We start from the raw sequence: 22,127 nt of genomic DNA, 5'->3' as shown, positions 1-22,127 counted from the left end.
CAGTGATGGGGTGCAAAGAACTGAACTAACTAGCGTGTGATAATGACATACAAGTGTGTGAACAGGTGATTAGAATTCAGGTGATTGGGATCTGGAGAGTGAGCTGCGTTCAGGGGATCTATGTGTTTGAGGGTGTGAGTTGGAAGCAGACGTTAGATGGAGCCACACATTTTCATATAACTAAATCTGCTGACACAATTAGAAATGGGAGGAAAAAAACGAAGATACAGAAGAATTGGCTAAAATACAAATACATGAGCTAAGATATAAGCTAGATGTAATTACATAAGCTAGATACATACAGGAAGTCTACACCCTTGTTACGACTTCTGCCGAAGTCGATGCCTCCTTGTTCGGGCGGTGCTCGGCGGTCGACGTCACCGGTCTTCTAGCCATCATTGATCCATGTTTCATTTTCCATTGGTTTTGTCTCGTCTTCCTACACAACTGGTTCCAATCCCATTCATTACATGTTGTGTATTTAACCCTCTGTTTCCCCTCATGTCCTTGTCAGAGATTGTTTATTGTTATGCTCGTGTTTTATGGATTGGTGTGCAACGTGTTCTTGTACCCACGTTTATTTTATTATGTACCTTGGTTTTGGAGTTTTGTTTTACGTTATTAAACTACTCCATTATACCAAGTTTGATTCTCCTGCGCCTGACTTCCCTGCCACCTACACACACGTCATGACAACCCTCTTCAACTTTTTTCACAAATTGTTGCGTTATAAAGTGGGATTGAAATAGATTGAATTGTCATTTTTTGTCATTAATCTAGACAAAATATTCCATAATGTCGAAATGGAAAGAAAATTCTACAAATGTATTTATTTATAACTATAAATATAGTTGTTGCATAAGTATTCACCCCATTTGTTTAGGCAAGCCTAAATGAGTGCAGAAGTAAAATGTGGCTTAACAAATCACATAATGTGTATCTGTATTTATTAAGGATCCCAATTAGATGTGGCCAAGGCATCAGCTTGTCTTCCGGGGATCCAGCAACATTAAGGCAGTTATATACAATTAAAAATATTACATGACATTACATTTAATAACACTTTTCACAACACATTAAGTGTATTCCCTTAGGCCACTACTCTACTACCACATATCTACAAAACAAAAGCCATGTGTACGTGTGTGTAGAGTGCGTGTCTTATGATGTGTATCTGTGCCTGTGTGTGTCTCTTAACAGTCCCTGCTGTTCCATATTTGTATCTGTTTTTTAAATCTGATTCTACTGCTTGCATCAGTTACATGATGTGGAATAGAGTTCCATGTATTCATGGCTCTATGTAGTACTGTGCACCTCCCATAGTCTGTTCTTGACTTGGGGATTGTGCAGAGACCCCTAGTGGCATGTCTTGTGGGGTATGCATGTGTACAGGTAACGAGTGGAGGACAGAGGAGCCTCTTAAAGAAGAAGTTACAGGTCTGTGAGAGCCAGAAATCTTGCTTGTTTTTAGGTGACCAAATACTTATTTTCCACCATAATGTGCAAATAAATTCATAAAAAATCCTACAATGTGATTTTCTGGATTTCTTTTTCTCATTTTGTCTGTCATAGTTGAAGTGTACCTATGATGAAAATTACAGGCCTCTCTCATCTTTTTAAGTCGGAGAACTTGCACAATTGGTGGCTGACTAAATACTTTTTTGCCCCACTGTACATACGTTGTTCCATCAGCAGGCTATATTTGATAATGTCAAAAGCTGAACTGAAGTCAACTGCCATGCTTATTAAATGTCCTTCCCTATAAGTGTGCTGAAAGTCTATTGTCAATTTGTTTTCAGTAAAATAGCATTGTAGCTGGTCAAACACCATTTTTTCCAAAGGTTTACTAAGGGTTGGTAACAGGCTGATTGGTTGGCTACTTTTTCTTCCTTCCAGGCCTTAGGGCACACACTTTCTAGTAGGCTTAGCTTGAAGATATGGCAAATAAGAGTGGCAATATCATCCTCTATTATCCTCAGTAATGTTCCATCAAAGTTGTCAGACCCCAGTGGCTTGTCATTGTTGATAGACAACAATCATTTTCCCACCTCTTCCACACTCACTTTACGGAATTCAAAATTACAATGCTTGTCTTTCATCATTTGATCAGTTATACTTGGATGTGTGGTGTCAGCGTTTGTTACTGGTATTTCATGCCTAAATTTGCTAATCTTGCCAATGAAAAAATCCTTAAAGTAATTGCCAATATCAGTGGGTTTCGTGATGAATGAGCCATCTGATTCAATTAATGACTGAGCTGAGTTTGCCTTTATGCCCAGAATTTAATTTAAGGTGCTCCAAATCTTTTTACTACCATTCTTTATATAATTTATGTTTGTTTCATAGTATAGTTTTTTCTTCTTTCATCCAGTTTAGTCACATGATTTGTGTGACCTATTTTCAATTCCTTTTACCTCATCCTTCTCCACCATACAATTTTTCCATTCCTCATCAATCCACAGGGATGTGTCAAGTGCAGTGTCTGGTTGCTCCTCATTAAAAAAACCAAAAAACATTCTTTACATCAACAACATATGAATCACTACAAAACGTATTGTATGACCTCTTATACACTATAATAGGCCCAGCCTTTGGAACTTTAGTATTCCTAGATTTGTGTAGAATATTGTGATCGCTACAACCAATGGATTTGGATACTGCATTAAAGCTGTAACGTTCGTCGTATGGAGGAAGAGAGGAGGACCAAGGCGCAGCATGAAAAGTATCCATTTTAATAGAATACGTAAACAAACAAACAAAATAACGATAAACGAGAATAACACGAAACGAAACAGTTCTGTCTGGTGCAGACACACAAAGACTGAAAATAACCACCCACAAAACCCAACACAAAACAGGCTACCTAAATATGGTTCCCAATCAGAGACAATGTCTAACACCTGCCTCTGATTGAGAACCATATCAGGCCAAACACAGAAATAGAAAAACATAGATAAACAAACATAGACTGCCCACCCCAACTCACGCCCTGACCATACTAAATAAAGACAAAAACAAAGGAAATAAAGGTCAGAACGTGACAGTACCCCCCCCCCCCCCCCCCAAGGTGCGGACTCCGGACGCAAAACCTGAACCTATAAGGGAGGGTCTGGGTGGGCATCTGTCCGCGGTGGCGGCTCTGGCGCAGGACGTGGACCCCACTCCACCATAGTCTTTGTCCGCTTTAGTGTCCTCCTAGGAACGGCGACCCTCGCCGCCGACATAGGATAGGCAACCCTACTAAATGGCCCCACTGGACTGAGGGGCGCCTCTGGACTGAGGGGCAGCTCCGGACTGAGGGGCAACTCCGGACTGAGGGGCAACTCCGGACTGAGGGGCAACTCTGGACTGAAGGGCAGCTCCGGACTGAAGGGCAGCTCCGGACTGAAGGGCAGCTCCTGACTGGCGGGCGGCTCTGGCAGCTCCTGACTGGCGGGCGGCTCTGGCAGCTCCTGACTGGCGGGCGGCTCTGGCAGCTTCTGACTGGCGGGCGGCTCTGGCAGCTCCTGACTGGCGTGGGCTCTGGCAGTTCCTGACTGGCTGGCGGCTCTGGCGGCTCCTGACTGACGGACGGCCCTGGCGGCTCCTGACTGACGGACGGCTCTGGCGGCTCCTGACTGACGGACGGCTCTGGCGGCTCCTGACTGACGGACGGCTCTGGCGGCTCCTGACTGACGGACGGCTCTAGCGGCTCAGGACAGACAGGCGGCTCTGACGGCACAGGACAGACGGGAGGCTCAGATGGCGCTGGACAGACGGGCAGCTCAGATGGCGCTGGGCAGACGGGCAGCTCAGACGGCGCTGGGCAGACGGGCAGCTCAGATGGCGCTGGGCAGACGGGCAGCTCAGATGGCGCTGGGCAGACGGGCAGCTCAGACGGCGCTGGACAGACGGGCACACCTGTAGGGAGGAGACGGAGAGACAGCCTGGTGCGTGGGGCTGCCACAGGACCCACCAGGCTGGGGAGACCTACAGGAGGCTTGGTGTTAGGAGGAGGCACCTGAAGGACCGGGCTGTGGGGGAGCACTGGAGCTCTGGTGCGCAGTCTTGGCACCACTCCCCCAGGCTGGATAACTACTCTAGCCCGGACCCTCCAGAGTGCAGGCACAGGTTGAACCGAGCTGTGGGTGAGCACTGGAGATCTAGTGCCTACTACGCGCACCTCTCCCTTAGGCTCCACTCCCACATTTGCCCGGCACGAGCGGAGCGCAGGCATAGGACGCATTGCACCCTCCCAGCGCCCCGGAGACACAGCACGCAGAGCCGGCGCAGGATAACCTGGACCGAAACGGCGTACCGGAGACCAGACACGCTAAGCAGACACAATACGCCCTGGCTGGATGCCCACACTCACATGACACTTTCGGGGGGCTGCCCTATAGCGCACCGGGCTATGGGCACGTACTGGCGACACCGTACGCTTAACCGCATAACACGGTGCCTGACCACTAACGCGCTGCTTATAATAAGCACGAGGAGTGAGCTCAGGTCTGCTACCTGGCTTAGCCACACTCCCCATGTTCCCCCCCCCAAAAACATTCGGGGCTGCCTCTCGTACCTGTCGCGCTGCCTCCTATCGCCACCGCTCAGCTTTCGCTGCCTCCAGCTCTGCTTTGGGGCGGCGATATTCCCCAGCCTGTACCCAGGGTCCTTTCCCATCCAGAATCTCCTCCCAGGTCCAGGAGTCCTGCGATCGCTGCTGCTGCTGCCCGTTACCACGCTGCTTGGTCCTTTTTTGGTTGGTTCTGTAACGTTCGTCGTATGGAGGAAGAGAGGAGGACCAAGGCGCAGCATGAAAAGTATCCATTTTAACCTTTTCTCAATAGGGGGGCGCTGTTTTCACTTTGTAAAAATTCGTTCCCAAATTAAACTGCCTCATACTCAATTCTTGCTCGTACAATATGCATATTATTATTACTATTGGATAGAAAACACTCTCTAGTTTCTAAAACCGTTTGAATTATATCTGTGAGTAAAACAGAACTCATTTTGCAGCAAACTTCCTGTCAGGAAGTGAGAAATCTGAAATCGGGCACTCTGTTCCAGGGTCAGTTTATTAATTTGCATGTAATCTATGGGTCGACATGCACTGCATACGCCTTCCCCTAGATGTCAGTAAGCAGTGAGAATTGGAATGGGGTGTCTAGGTAGATCTGAGGCCGTACAAAAGCTCTTGGAACCGGGTGTGCAGTCTTTTCAACGTTCGTCATGACGCAAGACAGACCTCAGGATTGCATTCTGAAAAGCTCTCGTTATAGGCGTTACATATATCCGGCTCTGATTTTATTCGATATAGGTGTTAAAAACATCATAATGTAGTTATTTTAAACCGAGTTATATCAGTTTATATCAGTATATTGCGATTTTCGGTATTTTATTTGTGCTGCGTTATGGTGAGTTGGACACGTCTTCGCCACATGGCTAATGTTTGCTGCTAATTCCAAAGTTGAAGACGACAATCTACAACCGAGCAACGATTAATCTGGACAAAGGACAACTTGCACAAGATTCTGATGGAAGCTCATCAAATAGTAAGAACTATTTATGATGTTAATTCGTTGTTCTGTTGAAAAATGTTAAACTATTATTCCGCCATTAATTTCGGTGCGGTCTCGCTTTAACGCACGCAGTATGTCGTAGTAACGTTAATTTTAAAAATCTAACACAGCGGTTGCATTAAAAACTAATGTATCTTTCATATGCTGTCCAACCTGTATTTTTTAGTCAAGTTTATGATTAGTTATTGATTAGATTAGGTGCCTCTCCCAAGATTTCTCCCGACATTTTGTTTGCATTTTGGCTACTATTCATATTGTATAACCACGATTTGTGCCGCTAAATATGCACATTTTCGAACAAACCATATATGTATTGTGTAATTTGATGTTATAGGACTGTCATCTGAAGAAGTTTGAGAAGGTTAGTGAATAATTTTATATCTTTTGCTGGTTTATTCGTTATCGCTACTGTTGGCTTGAATCAATGCTGTTGTGTGGTTGGCTATTGTAGTAAGCTAATATAATGCTATATTGTGTTTTCGCTGTAAAACACTTAAAAAATCTGAAATATTGGCTGGATTCACAAGATCTTTGTCTTTCATTTGCTGTACACTGTGTATTTTTCATAAATGTTTTATGATGAGTATTTAGGTCATTCACGTTGCTCTCTGTAGTTATTCTAGTTGCTTTGGTGAGAGTTGTGATGGTGGCTGCAATGTAAAACTATGATTTATACCTGAAATATGCACATTTTTCTAACAAAACATATGCTATACAATAAATATGTTATCAGACTGTCATCTGATGAAGTTGTTTCTTGGTTAGTGACTATTTATATCTTTATTTGGTCGAATTTATGATAGCTACCTATGCAGTAAAAAAATGGTGGGGGAAAAAAGTTGTGTCTTTTGCTATCGTGGTTAGCTAATAGAAATACATATTGTGTCTTCCCTGTAAAACATTTTAAAAATCAGAAATGATGGCTGGATTCACAAGATGTGTATCTTTCATCTGGTGTCTTGGACTTGTGATTTCATGATATTTAGATGCTAGTATTTACTTGTGGCGCTATGCTAGGCTTTAAAAAATGTGCCTTGTTTCCAGAGTGTATCAAAATTGTTAATACATTTTACACACACAGAGCTGCAATAGTCACGTAGCCAGTTATGGAGGGCTAAAAGTCTGCTGAACTGTTCAATACCACGATTTAAGAAGGGCACATGGCCAGATATTATGGGGCGTTTGTTGGTGTCAAGCAGAGACCCAATTCTTTAAAATACATCTTCAGCTGTTCTGAGCTGCCCTTCATAATGTCATTGAATCTCACATATACTAGGATAGACTCAATTTCATGATGCAGGTTTAAAATGTTTTGGAGCAGCTTATTTTTGTTGTGTACTCATGTTCACGGATAGCACGTTTTTTCTCCAGGTACTGAGACATTTCTCACCATTGAACTGCCCAATACAATGGCCACAAGAAGCAGGGTAGTGTACGCCCGCAGCTCCCGGCGATAGGTCCAGACCTCCCACAGCAGGCAGAGCCGCGTTAGATCCAAAGAAAGGGAAAGGAGCCGAACTCGAAGCAGACACAGGCAGTCCCAGCGATGTAGGTGCAGGTAGATCAGGCACCAGGGTGGGGCAGCTATTCTTCATCTCGATCTGCTAATAAGTTATATGGACTCTAAATAATAGGGGTTGGCATTATTTTTTAATTATCTTCCTCTGTCCCCATACATACAACATCTGTAAGGTCCCTCAGTCAAGCACAGGTTCAACTGCAAAGACCAGGGAGGTTTTCGAAAGCCTCATAAAGAAGGGCAGCGATTGGTAGATGGATAACAATAACAAATCAGACATGGAATATTATCTTTAAGCATGGTCAAGTTAATAATTAGGCTATGGATGATTGGATGTATTAAACCATCCAGACACATCAAAGATGCCATCTTCCTTCTGCACTGAGCTGCAGGATAAGAAGGAAACTACTTAGGGATGTCACAATGAATTGATTTTAAAACAGCTACTTCAATGGCTGTGACGGTAGAAAACTGAGGATGGATCAACAACATTGTAGTGGCTCCACAATAATGGCCTAAATGACAGAATGAAAAGAAGAATAGAAATATACAGAATAACATGCAGGTACTAAAGTAATACAAAAAATAAACACTAAACACATCACTGAGTAACTGCCTCATTATTTTTAAGCACGGTGGTGGCTGCATCATGGTGTGGGTATGCTTGACATCGGCAAAGGCTGGGTAGTTATTCAGGATGAAAAGAAAGAGGATAGACCTAAGCACAGGCAAAATCCTAGAGGAAAACCTGTTTTAGCCTGCTTACAACAGACACTGGGAGAGGAATTCATCTTCTAGCATCTTTTTCACCTACAACACAAAGCCAAATCTACTCAGTGAATGTTCCTACGTAGCCAAGTTACAGTTTTGACTTAAATCTGCTTGAAAAGACTTGAAAATTGCTGTCTAGCCATGATCCCCAACACCTTGACAGAGCTTGAAGAATTTTGAAAAGAATAATGGGCAAATATAAGCTCTGACGAAACTTACCCAAGAAGACTCACAGCTGTAATCACAGCCAAAGGTGTTTTAACATGTATTGATTCAGGGGGGTGGATACTTATCTAATCAAGGTATATTAGTGTTTTATTTTCATTAATATCATTTTTAAAAATAATTTCTCTTCCACTTAGCGTATTTTGTGTAGATTGTTGAAAAAAAAGAACATTAAATCAATCCCACTTTGTAACACAATAAAATGTGAAGAAATCCTAGGTGGGTGTAGACTTTCCATAGTCTACCTTTCCGTACACTACCTTTCGATTACATTTGACATCCTGCAATTGAGACCTGGAGAAGACAGATGAGCTGAGTCATAATCACCTGACACAGCACACCCTTGACTTACTGTACTTGTCTGTTGTCTTGTTTGTATTTACAGTAGCCTACTTCCTCTTCATCTAAACCAGACCAGCACAAACATGGCCAGACATTATTGATACAGAATAAATTATATGATATGGCTATGAGGAAGTTATGCGTCTTCAAAACAATAAAAGGGATTGAAGAGGAACACTCAGAAAGGTCAAAGATTATATTGGGTTAACGCTGTTTACCGGTGTACAGTCCGTCGCAGAAACCCCGCGCTGGAATTTCCGCGGAGGGCGGACGTCACTGGTTACCACAGCTACAAAGTCATAATTATGGCTAAACCCCAGCCTATTTCTTGAATTAATCTTCTTAAAATCTGATTTGAAACCTAACCCTAACCACGCTGCTAACATTATACCTGAACCTGACCTTAAATTAAGATCCAAAAAGCTAATTTTTGTTTTCATGAATTTGTACGATAGAGACAATTTTGACTTTGTGGCGGTGGTAACTAGTGATAACCCCGGAGGGCGGGAACAGTGCTATTCAAGGAGGAAGTTCAAACTCTCTGGAGTTTCTGAAAGCGGCGTGTTGACGCATGAAAATGTGTTCCTCTTTGCGTAAAAAGGCACATCGCCCCTGGACATGCAGCATTCATAACACACTTGTAGAGAAGCTTTTATCTAGTAGTTATCTCGTAGTTTTATCTAGTAGTTATTTCCGTTTATTGGATATCATTATTGCATTTACTTGACAACATGTCAGAAGTCTTCATTATAGATCTAATTCACTGTCGGTGTCCGCAGCACAGCTCGTGCGTGGAGAGGCAAATAAAAAGCGTCACAGGTAGGAGCGATGTCGGCTTTCAAATATATCTACTATTCGGACCACACGTTCAACGTTGTAATGCAAACGGCGAGAACAAGGTGTCTTTGCTGGAAACGTTTTTCAGTCAGAAGACAAACGTCCACGTATTGGACTACACCACTGTTACGGAGTCTTGGTACCGTTTCAAACTAGCCGTGGACCAACTGGACTTGCGAACGGTTCGGGTCTTCACCTCAAAAAACAGGAGACCGATGTTTGAAGCATACATTGAGCAACTTTTCACGGAGGTGTATACATTTGAGTACATCACATCCAATGACCTCCCGTGCCCTGGTCATGTGCAATGCGACTCACCTTTAGCTCCACCTGTCAGTGAGGTCAGAGAGGAGGTCAGAAGCTTTCTGCAGCAGTTACCTGCTAAAGGAGACGTCACCATACTGAGGTCCACTTTCATTTCAGGTAGGTGTGTGTGTAATACTGTATCTATTACTGTAGTGTAATATTATGCTGAATTATCTGAAGACTATCATTCAGCAACCAGTGAACAGTCCCTCCCTTCTTTCCTCTTCACCCCCTCTCCCCTCCCTCCATACACCTCTTCTCTCTCAATTCAATGTAAGGGCTTTATTGGCATAGGAAACATGTTATCATTGCCAAAGCAAGTGAACTAGATAATAAACACAAGTGAAATAAACTATCAAAATTAACAGTAAACATTACACTCACTAAAGTTCCAAAATAATAAAGACATGACAAATGTCATATTATGTGCAAATAGTTAAAGTACAAAAGGGAAAATAAATAAACATAAATATGGGTTGTATTTACAATGGTGTTTGTTCTTCACTGGTTGCCCTTTTCTTGTGGCAACAGGTCACAAATATTGCTGCTGTGATGGCACACTGTGGTATTTCACCCAATAGATATGGGAGTTAATCCAAATTGGTTTTGTTTTCTAATTCTTTGTGGATCTGTGTAATATGTGTCTCTAATATGGTCATACATTTGGCACGAGGTTAGGAAGTGCAGCTCAGTTTCCACCTCATTTTGTGGGCAGTGTGCACATAGCCTGTCTTCTCTTGAGAGCCAGGTCTGCTGTCGGTGGCCTTTCTCAATAGCAAGGCTATGCTCACTGAGTCTGTACATAGTCAAAGCTTTCCTTCATTTTGGGTCAGTCACAGTGATCAGGTATTCTGTCACTGTGTACTCTCTGTTTAGGGCCAAATAGCATTGTAGTTTGCTCTTTTTTTGTTTGTTAATTCTTTCCTATGTGTCAAGTAATTATCTTTTTTGTTTTCTCATGATTTGGTTGGGATTAACACGACCATTTTGTGAATTCTTCTGCATGAAGAGTCTCAATTTGGTGTTTGTCACATTTTGTGAATTCTTGGTTGGTGAGCGAACCCCAAACCTCACAACCATAAAGGGCAATGATATTGATTCAAGTATTTTTAGCCAGATCCTAATTGGTACGTCAAATTTTATGTTCCTTTTGATAGCATAGAAGGCCCTTCTTGCCTTGTCTCTAGGCTCGTTCACAGCTTTGTTGAAGTTACCTGTAGCGCTGATGTTTAGGCCGAGGTATGTATCGTTTTTTGTGTGCTCTAGGGCAACGGTGTCTAGATGGAATTTGTATTTGTGGTCCTAGCAACTGGACCCTTTTTGGAACACTATTATTTTTGTCTTTCTGAGATTGACTTTCAGGGCCCAGGTCTGACAGAATATGTACAGTAGATCTAGGTGCTGCTGTAGGCCCTCCTTGGTTGGGAACAGAAGCACCAGATCATCAGCGAACAGTGACATTTGACTTCAGATTCTAGTAGGGTGAGGGCGGGTGCTGGAGACTGTTCTAGTTCCCTCGCCAATTCGTTGATATATATGTTGAAGAGGGTGGGGCTTAAGCTGCATCCCTGTCTCACCCCATGGCCCTGTGGAAAAAAATGTGTGTGTTGTTTGCCAATTTTGTTTGTGTACATGGATGTCATAATGTCGTATGTTTTTCCCCCAACACCACTTTCCATCAATTTGTATAGCAGACCCTCATGCCAAATTGAGTCAAAAGCTTTTTTGAAATCAGCAAAGCATGAGAAGACTTTGCCTTTGTTTTGGTTTGTTTGTTTGTCAATTAGGGTGTGCAGGGTGAATACGTGGTCTGTCGTACGGTAATTTGCTAAAAAGCCAATTTGACATTTGCTTTGTACATTGCTTTCACTGAGGAAATGAACTAGTCTGCTGTTAATGATAATGCAGAGGATTTTCCCAAGGTTGCTCCCACAGTAGTTATTGAGGTCAAATTTGTCTCAACTTTTGTGGATTGGGGTGATTAGTCCTTGGTTCCAAATATTGGGGAAGATGCCAGAGCCAAGGATGATGTTAAATAGTTTAAGTATAGCCATTTGGAATTTGTGGTCTGTATATTTTATCATTTCATTGAGGATACCATCAACACCACAGGCCTTTTTGGGTTGGAGGGTTTGTAATTTGGCCTGTAGTTCATTCAATGTAATTGAAGAATCCAGTGGGTTCTGGAAGACTTTAATAGTTGATTCTAAGATTTGTATTTGATCATGTATATGTTTTGCTGTTTGTTATAGAGACAAAAAGATTGGAGAAGAGGTTTATCCATACATCTCCGTTTTAAATATATAACTCTTTGTGTTGTTTGTTTAGAGTTTTCCAATTTTCCCCGAAGTGGTTAGATTGTTTGTATTCTTCAATTACATTGAGCTGATTTAGGTGGACCTGGTCATAAAGGCTGTTCAATTCCAGGGTGGAGTGGTGTGCCAGGTAAACATTTGGTTTTGAGGCACAGTCACAGGAAATACTTGCGTTCTCTCTTTCTCGCTCTCTCCCCACTTTGTCTCTCTCTGTGTGTGTGTGTGTGTGTGTGTGTGTGTGTGTGTGTGTGTGTGTGTGTGTGTATAGACTGTTTCTCCCATGGGTTCACCACACGTACAGGAGGTATTTCCTCCATCTCCTCCCTCTCCTCTCTCAACCTGTTCAGTAGCTCCAGACGCAGAGACCCCAGGACCCTCGTAGCCGAGAACATCCGCCGACTAGCCCAAAAGGCTGGGTTCTACCCCCGACTCCTGCACCTGGTCAAGGTACCACAGCACAGCAAATAACATTAATGTAGCCTCTCTGGATGTAAGTGTAACACTGCCTCAAGAGGTCAACCAGAAGAAGACTGGCTACAGAGTGTGAACTATACTGTGACATGCGGAGGGTCTCTATTTTTTTCCGGGACTTCGCACGCTTAACTTTATCTCCAAAGTTATAATCCCTTTTGGTCAAGTTTCCCCCACACAGCGGTGCAGGCCGAGCGTGTCGCTATAGTAAACGTCTCGAGTTGCACAAAAGGGAATGTAACGTTGCGGATAAAGTTCAGAATGACACAATTTCATGTGTACAACATCTAATGACCTACATCACTATACTGAGAGTGTGTCCGTTTCTAAAAATACATATTTGGGTGTTTTTGAGATTTTGTTCATGTATTTTGCGTGCCCTGATACTGCACAACAAGCAATGAGGAAGTGAATCGCGGCTGGGGTAAGTTTCTCATAAACAACATAGGATGCATTTTCTCCGTTGTTTTTTATGGAAGGACACTCTGGTAGGCCTACATTATGATCAAATAGCCACAGTAGCCTACTTGACCACTGTTAGTTTTAACTTAAAGGGTACAGCCTGTGTTCACGGTAAACATACGCCGGAAGTTGCACAGAATTTTCACAATGTTCAAGTTTGCACTCAGCAGACCTGAAATTAGCTGACGATGAACAAAAATTAGAGGAAACATTGGTCTGGACCCTTCTATAACAAGCCATTTACATAACAAATTGAGATTTACTTCAGACATAGGAAAATTCTCCTTGAATATTTACCACTGTAGCAGAAAAAATTGCATTTTAAATAAATAGGAGAATGGTTCAATTAGAATTAATTATAGATCCCCCCCAAAGTTGACTTTGTTGCATTTAGGGGCATTCATGTCTCATTCAGAGGGTCTGAGACCCCCCTGGGCCCCCCATAATATGCACTCTGACAGGCCACGCCTCTTAATAACCTGGTTCCTCTAGGTTTTTTCTTAGGTTCCTGCCTTTTAGGGACTGTTTCTGTGCTTCTGCCTCTGCATTGCGTGCTCTTTGGGGTTTTAAGCTACATATCTGTAAAGCACTTTGTGACAACTGCTGATGTAAAAAGGGCTTTATAAAATACATTGATTGATTGAGGTCTAGACCGTTATGGCACAGGGAGGTAGTGCACGTGTCCTGTACATCGTGTAACACTCACTCCAGTGGGTTGTAGAAAACATCACTGACATCATTAAGTGGTTAATGCTGAATAGCTGTTTCTGCCAGGTGAACCACAGCAGTGACGTATGGGTGATGGGAAAGGAAGAGGAGCCACACGACTATGATGGCATCGTAACCAATCAGAGAGGTGTTGTCATAGCTGCGCCAGGAGCTGATTGCATGCCCCTCCTCTTCACTGACCCCGTGGCCAGGGTCATCGGAGTAGCTCACGCTGGTGAGACACACACATACACTTTAAGTACAAGACAGTATTAATATTCCGTAGAAAGATGTCTGCTGGTGCGTCATTATAAAGTGTTCCTTTGTGTTTCCCTCTCTCAGGATGGAAAGGAACCCTGATGGGTGTTGCCATGGCTACAGTCAACGCCATGGTGAGGGGATTCGGCAGCAGGGCGTGTGACGTCACTGTGGTGATCGGGCCGTCGGTGGGGGCCTGTTGCTTTACACTGGAGAGAGAGCAGGCTGCAGACTTCTACTCTATCCACCCTGACTGTGTTCCTGACATGGCCGAGACCAGGCCTCATGTCAACATACGACTAGCCACCAGGTTAGTTTGGCCAACTATACAACACATAGACAAATAGCGCGTTCAAGCAGATCCCTTTTCTCAAACATCGTTGGTCACTGCCTTTCAAAGTGTTGCATTATGGGGATAAAAATTGTCCGACTTGTCGACTGCATGAACTTTACAAAAATCTTGTAACCAAGTTTCTGCAGTTGCTCTTCACCAACTTCATCCTGCAGCCATCGCCTGCATTGTGGAAGGCTCTATTGTCAACCAATCATTTGTTTTTTTTTACCCACGCAAACATGATCAAAGACATGACTGAAACAGGAACCATCTTTGTCGCGATTCGTGTATACACTGGATATATACAAATGAATGTGATATTTGAGTCTCTCTGTCACTTATTGATTGTACAATGTACACGTATAGTATGCCAGTTTGTGAGTGTGCGATATGGGGGTTGGAGACATAGAAAGAAAAACTTTTCTAAAACAATGGCAACACTGCCATGTTGATCTGAGCCTTGCTGTTGGAAAACCACATTAATATCCGACTTCCGGGCCTCCCGAGTGGCGCAGCGGTCTAAGGCACTACATATCTGGGTTCGATCCCGGGCTGTGTCGCAGCCTTCCGCGACTGGGAGACCCATAAGGCGACGCACAATTGGCCCAGCATCATCCGGGTTAGGGGAGGGTTTGGCCAGCCAGGATGTCCTTGTCCCATCGCTCTCTAGCGACTCCTGTGGCGGGCCGGGAGCATTAACACTGACACGGTCGCCAGTTGTACGGTGTTTCCTCCGACACATTGGTGCGGCTGGCTTCTGGGTTAAGTGAGCAGTTTGTCAAGAAGCAGTGTGGCTTGGCAGGGTCGTGTTTCGGAGGATGCATGGCTCTCGACCTCCCGTGTAGGAGTTGCAGCAATGGGACAAGACTGTAACTACCAATTGGAGAGAAAAAGTAGTAAAAAAAATAATTTAACAAAATCTATAAATATCAGACTTCCGGCTATCGCAGTTGCACTTCACCCGACTTCGCTCCTCGACTTTCGTCTACATTCAGTTGCTTGAGCCTTACCACTCTTTCTCTTTCTCTCGTAATGTCCTTAAATCACTGATAATAAAAAAAGCATTGACTCCCAGTTGAAATAACTCCACAGGGTCAATAATGAGGTCACTATGAGGTCAAACTATGAAGTGGTTTTTATGATAGGTGCTGCTAGGCTGGAGAGTTGCCTGATTGATTTCCTATAGGGTGTTACAAGGTTACCGCTCTACCTGATTTACTACCATAGAGTCAGTTCCCCCCAGCCACTTATCTGATTGCAAAGACAAAGGTCATGCCCTGGGAGTGATCTCTGTGATTGGATACTGGTTGTGTAGGGTGATACTATTGAAATGATCATTAGTCCCATCAGGTTAATGGATTACCAATCTAACCAGCAGAATGATGGAGAGTCTAACTAAAGGGGCAGTATTTCTTCTGAACACACATTTCACCCTTGGGGCATGCTGACCATGGAATAATTAAAGTAGAATAATCTACATTGTTTAGATCAGGGTTTCTTCTTTTCCTGTGTTTTTAAACTTCCACGTTCTCCATTCCAGAATACTTCTCCAGAGGGAAGGGGTCCTGCCTGAGTGTATCCATGATGACACAGTGACTGACAGGCCGAGCGTGACCCTGTGCACCTCCTGTCACCCTGAGGCCTTCTTCTCCCACGTCAGGGACGGGCTTGACTTCGGAACACAGATGGGCTTCCTGTGGATGGACGAAACAGGAACTACTGACTGTTTCAGTAGTTCAGAACACTGAATTCATTTATGTACAGTACCAGTCAAAAGTTTTAGAACACCTACTCATTGCAGGGTTTTTCTTTATTCTGACTATTTTCTACATTGTAGAATAATAGTGAATACATCAAACCTATGAAATAACACATATGGAATCATGTAGTAATCAAAAAAGTTTTTAATATATTTTATATTTGAGATTCTTCAAAGTAGTGAACCTTTGGCTTGATGACAGCTTTGCGCACTCTTGACATTCTGTCAACCAGGTTCATGAGGAATGATAGTCCCACTAAGCGCAAACCAGATGGGATGGCGTATCTCTGCGCCACTCGAATGCTGTGGTAGCCATGCTGGTTAAGTGTGCCTTAAATTCTAAATAAATCACTGACAGTGTCACGAGCAAAGCACCCCCACACCATCCCACATCCTCGTCCATGCTTCACGGTGGGAACCACACATGCAGGGATCATCCGTTCACCTACTCTGCGTCTCACAAAGACACGATGGTTTAACTTTAAAAGTTCTTGAAATTTTCCTCATTGACTGACTTTCATGTCTTTAAGTCATTATGGATTGTCTTTTCTCTTTGCTTATTTGAGCTGTTCTTGACATAATATGGACTTGGTCTTTTACCAAATAGGGCTATCTTCTGTATACCACCCCTACCTTGTCACAACACAACTGATTGGCTCAAACGAATTAAGATGGAAAGAAATTCCACAAATGAACAGGCACACCTGTTAATTGAAATGCATTCCAGGTGACTACCTCATGAAGCTGGTTGAGAGAATGCCAAGAGTGATTAAAGCTGTCGTCAAGGCAAAGGGTGGCTACTTTGAAGAATCTTACATATAACATATTTTGATTTGTTTAATACTTTTTTGGTTACTACATGATTCCCATGTGTTATTTCATCGTTTTGATGTCTTCACTATTATTCTACAATGTAGAAAATAGTCCAAATAAAGAAAAACCTTTGAATGAGTAGGTGTGTCCAAACATTTGACTGGTACTGTATATTAAATGCACATGTAGCCATATCTGTCTGTGGTAAAGTTGCATGCAACATAAAAGCGGTACATTCCAGATCTTTCCATGAATATTCACTTCATATGCAAACACTTATTCATACACAATTACAGCATTATTGTGTTTGTGTGAGGATACAGTATTATTTTGGTGCCATAATTTTGGTTCCACAGAAATACAGTAGCAGGAAATCTGATGTATCAAAAGGTGGCGATAGCACCACCAAAATAATACTGTATCCTCACACAAATACAATAATGCATTGTTTGTTTATCTTTGTCTAAAGATCTCAGGAATCACGTCTGTATGAATAGGCCATGTGGGGTGCACATAAATGAAAACCCAATATAGAACGTTTGATTAAAAGAACCTCCATAGCAAGGCATATAAAGTCTATCTTGTATGATCTTCTATTTTAGTGTTTTATGAGGCCATGGTCTATTAAAGCTACCGTTAAACACGTCTTCACTGCATTGTATAAGTTCCACACCAGCTACTTTAATTAAACCTGACTAATTAAGACCAACAGCTGTGCTTAATATCCTAATGTCCTAATATAATAACCTAACCACACAGAGAGAGGGGAGAGACAGACAGAGGGGGGGACAGACACAGATAGGGGGAGAGAGAGAGGGGGGGAGACATACAGAGAGAGGGGGAGAGAGGGGGGGGGGGACAGACACAGAGAGGGGGAGAGAGAGAGGGGGGGGGAACAGACAGAGAGAGGGGAGAGACAGACAGAGAGAGGGGGGAGACAGACAGAGAGAGGGGGGAGACAGACAGAGAGAGGGGGGAGACAGACAGAGAGAGGGGGGGAGACAGACAGAGAGAGGGGGGAGACATACAGAGAGAGGGCGGGAGACAGAGTGGACGGAATGCAGTATATATATTATAGGTAGTGTTGTTGCAGACATTGGGCGCTAGGGTGCAGTATTAGCTTTGTTATAAGCAGTAGGTCTGTTTTGCTGGGAGAATGAGTCAAGACACTGGGGGATACAGGCCTCTAAACATGGTAGTGTCCTCACAATACCAGCAACCCTATGAACAGGTTCAGAACTCTGGTCTTAATGGCTTAGGTGTTGGACTGATCTATGTAAGGTTGAGAGTTTGAGTGCGAGCGGCCAGGTGGAGAGTTTAGCCAGGACAACATCAAGGGTTAGCACTGTGTGGTAAGTGCCAAGGGATCTCTAACAGTCTCTGAAAGTACACATACACACTCACACATAGTGGAGCTGGTAGATCTCAGATGACAGTGTGCGTTTGGGTGTGTCAGTGTAAATGATATTGGAGTCTTTCACACCATCATTCTGCCAGAACAGCACAGGAAGCCACGGCCTGAGAGGGTGAGACATATACACCCTTCCTGGGATCAACTGGTGTGTCTGTGTGACCCGATCAGGTTTTAGCCCCTGTGGTGTAATAGGACCTGTCGAGAACTTTACTCATTCATCTGCCAGTGTAATTACTGACTGCATCACCTCTGTCTGACTGACTGGACTGTTGTGACATGTATGTGTGTTGCATGTGTATGTGAATGCGTCAGTACCGTAGGAAGGAACACATTACTGCAGTACTTTGCAGATATCGGTGTTGCATGTTTGATTGTTTACGTTCAAATGAATGGAAGCCTCTGTTAGGAGAGACACTGTCAGGATTGCCCTGTCCTTGTGTCCCCAATCTTCTTCCTTCTGACTGAACTTACCCTTCCAACAGTACGTAGGGAACAAGCACTGACCTACAAATGAAACCATTGTTTTTTGGGGGGTGGCAGGGTAGGCTAACGATGGGCCAGTAACAGAAAGGTTTCTGGTTCATAATCCCCGAGCCAATTTGGTGACAAATCTGTGTGTTCCCTTGAGCAAGGCACTTAACCCTAATTGCTCCTGTAAATCGCTCTGGATAAAAGCGCCTGCTAAATGACATAAATATCAATTGTTTTGATACAAAGATTTGGTCTAATTTGATCCAGCGACAAAACAACTGTTTTCTCTGTTTATTACAGCCGTCACATCACATGTGAGAGTGAGGATATACACCTAACCTCACTACTTTGTCTGTCTGTAGAAAACAGTTCTGAGAAATGAACTAGCTGTAAAAATGTTCCATCTATGATCTAGGGTGTTTTGGGTCTCTCTCTCTGTCTGCAGATTTCTCTCTGTTCCTCTGGGTCTGCAGATCATCATGAGACTGAGGGAAACTGGCTCTGGCTGTCACACGTGACAAGGAGGGGAGGGGAAAGAAAGGAGAGCAGATATAGAATAGAGAAGGGGGAGGAGGAAATGCAAAAGGAGGAGAGGAGTGAAGAGGAGAGGAGAGAAGGGGACTAGGAACTGTATAAGTATCACTTCTAACCACTTTTGATTTGATTGATAATCTAACACAGTCAGTCTGAATGATCAGTCTCAGTCTAGTCACAGCCAGAGAGCAGCAAGTTCAAGACAAATCCGAAACTAATCACCAGGTTGTTGTGTCTGCAAATGGATGGCTCTTTCAACATTCCAGACAGCACTCTCTCTCTCTCTCTCGCTCTCTCTCGCTCTCTCTCTCTCTCTCTCTCTCTCCCTCTCTCTCTCTCTCTCTCCCTCTCTCTCTCTCTCTCTCTCTCTATCTCTCTCTCTCTCTCGCTCACTCGTTTGCTTTTCCCTTCTTCAATTTCTCTTTCTCTTTTCCTTCTTCTCCCACTCTCTATTTTGCTTTCTCTTTCTCTCACTGTCTTTTTCTTTTCACCTTCTCTTAATATTTAGTTTTCTCCCTTGCTATCTTTCTGTCTGGTTTTATCTAGTTTAGACAGGCAGTAGGGTTCTACTTGTTTTTAATACGGTCAGAGTCTTCTGTTGTGTAATTATAACTATAAATCTCTCTGTTTCATAACCACCACATACAAACACATGTACTCTCTCTGTTACTCCATACATACACAGTGCACACACGTATACACAGACATTTACTTACCTACACTAAGTTTCATAACTGCCTCGCCTCTCTCTCCTCATATAATAATCATTACCACAAAAACTCTCAAACACTCACACACGCATATGCACTCTGCTATACTGTAACTGTTTACGCTGTCTCTGTGTACCCCCCAAACAGGCCTTCTGACCCTGGCCATGACAGATTTCAGTGTGTGGTGTGAGTGGACTTGGAAAACCACAAATTGTTTCCTAAATACCAACCTGGCTGCTTTTGTTTTGGAAAGAATGTGGTTAAGTAGGTTAGGATACACAATCACACACAGCCAGCATCTCACAGCACCGGCCTGTGGCACGCAAGGCAACGCACAAACACACACACATATCTCATTGTGGCGCAAGACAATATTCATATAATTGAGTGTTTTACTGCAAACAGCCAGGGAGAAGGTCGAGGCCCGGCCCTAGGCAGAGGTTAAGGGAACAGAAAGTCAGGGTCATTGAATTGGAACTCAGCCCAGGGGGATAGAAAACAGGTCTGGGTCGTTCCACCAATTATGTGCTATTTGAGTAGTGCAACTTGGTAAAAAAAATAAACATTCATAGATAGCACTATAGATGCAAGCACTGACCATCCATGAGATCAACATGATCGTTTTAACCATGTTTTCAGTGTTTGTTGACAATTACATTGTTTACAAACATTGGTGTAAAACAAGCTCATATGTTGGTTTCTGATGGGGTAAAACAGTTAACTAAGCTCATGAGGCAGTTATATTCTTCTAGAATCTCTCATGGACAGTTATATTCTTCTAGAATCTCTCATGGACAGATTCTCGTGGACATAAAATGGCGAAAATCTGTCAAGGTTCACATAGAGTTATGTGATTACAAGCAGCAGTAGTTCCTTGTTTGGGGTGTTTGTCATTGATTATTTGCACAAAGGTCATCACAATTGTTAATGGCATTCCCCCCAGAAGTCAAACAGGAAATGACACATTTCTGCAAAATAATTTTACTTCTGGGTAATCGAGATGAATTCTTCTAGAATCAATGGCTATACAGTTGAAGTCGGAAGTTTACATACACTTAGGTTGGAGTCATTAAAACTCGTTTCCAACCACTCCACAAATTTCTTGTTAACAAACTATAGTTTTGGCGAGTCGGTTAGGACATCTACTTTGTGCATGACACAAGTCATTTTTCCAACTATTGTTTACAGACAGATTATTTCACTTATAATTCACTGTATCACAATTTCAGTGGGTTAGAAGTTTACATACACTAAATTGACTGTGCCTTTAAACAGCTTGGAAAATTCCAGAAAATGATGTCATGGCTTTAGAAGCTTCTAATATGCTAATTGACATAATTTGAGTCAATTGGAGGTGTACCTGTGGATGTATTTCAAGGCCTACCTTCAAACTCAGTGCCTCTTTGCTTGACATCATGGAAAAATCATAAGAAATCAGCCAAGACCTCAGAAAAAAAAATGGTACCTCCACAAGTGGTACCTCCACAAGTCTGGTTCATCCTTGGGAGCAATTTCCGAACGTCTGAAGGTACCACGCTCATATGTACAAACAATAGTACACAAGTATAAACACCATGGGACCACGCAGCCGCCATACCGCTCAGAAAGGAGATGCTTTCTGCCTCCTAGAGATTAACGTACTTTGGTGCCAAAAAGGCAAATCAATCCAAGAACAACAGCAAAGGACCTTGTGAAGATGCTGGAGGAAACAGGTACAAAAGTATCTACATCCACAGTTAAACAAGTCCTATATCGACATAACCTGAAAGCCTGCTCAGCAAAACCGTCATAAAAAAGCCAGACTACGGTTTGCAACTGTACATGGGGACAAAGATCGTACTTTCTGGAGAAATGTCCTCTGGTCTGATGAAACAAACATAGAATTGTTTGGCTATAATGACCATCGTTATGTTTGGAGGAAAAAGGGGGAGGCTTGCAAACCGAAGAACACCATCCCAACCGTAAAATACGGGGGTGGCAGCATCATGTTGTGCGGGTGCATCGCTGCAGGAGGGACTGGTGCGCTTCACAAAATAGATGGTATCATGAGGAAAGGAAAATTATGTGGATATATTGAAGCAACATCTCAAGACATCAGTCAGGAAGTTAAAGCTTGGTCGCAAATGGGTCTTCCAAATGGACAATGACCCCAAGCATACTTCCAAAGTTGTGGCAAAATGGCTTAAGGACAACAAAGTCAAGGTATTGGAGTGGCCATCACAAAGCCCTGACCTAAATCCCATTGGAAAATTTGTGGGCAGAACTGAAAAAGCGTGTGCAAGCAAGGAGGCCTACAAACTTGACTCAGTTACACGAGCTC

General features: G+C 43.2%; 1 protein-coding gene across 1 annotated transcript; it reads left to right on the top strand.

Moving 5' to 3' along the window:
- Window positions 1-8,994: 8,994 nt before the first annotated feature.
- LOC139546561 (purine nucleoside phosphorylase LACC1-like) lies at window positions 8,995-17,383 on the top strand. The gene is made up of 5 exons (XM_071355088.1): window positions 8,995-9,675; window positions 12,142-12,320; window positions 13,581-13,749; window positions 13,857-14,082; window positions 15,647-17,383. Exons 1-5 carry the CDS (start codon window positions 9,147-9,149, stop codon window positions 15,852-15,854), a joined length of 1,311 nt encoding a protein of 436 aa, XP_071211189.1. The 5' UTR covers window positions 8,995-9,146; the 3' UTR covers window positions 15,855-17,383.
- Window positions 17,384-22,127: the final 4,744 nt, after the last annotated feature.

This window comes from Salvelinus alpinus, chromosome 20 (genome assembly GCF_045679555.1).
Source record: "Salvelinus alpinus chromosome 20, SLU_Salpinus.1, whole genome shotgun sequence".
In the NCBI taxonomy this organism is placed as follows: Eukaryota; Metazoa; Chordata; class Actinopteri; order Salmoniformes; family Salmonidae; genus Salvelinus; species Salvelinus alpinus.
This window is presented reverse-complemented; position numbering and strand designations above follow the sequence as displayed.

What these genes read in the sequence shown, in the direction of transcription:
- LOC139546561 (XM_071355088.1), top strand. Translation starts at nt 9,147, where the DNA reads ATGTCAGAAGTCTTCATTATAGATCTAATTCACTGTCGGTGTCCGCAG. An exon ending in GAGGTCCACTTTCATTTCAG is followed by an intron (nt 9,676 to 12,141) that starts GTAGGTGTGTGT and finishes GTGTGTGTATAG; the next exon opens with ACTGTTTCTCCCATGGGTTC. An exon ending in AACATACGACTAGCCACCAG is followed by an intron (nt 14,083 to 15,646) that starts GTTAGTTTGGCC and finishes TCTCCATTCCAG; the next exon opens with AATACTTCTCCAGAGGGAAG.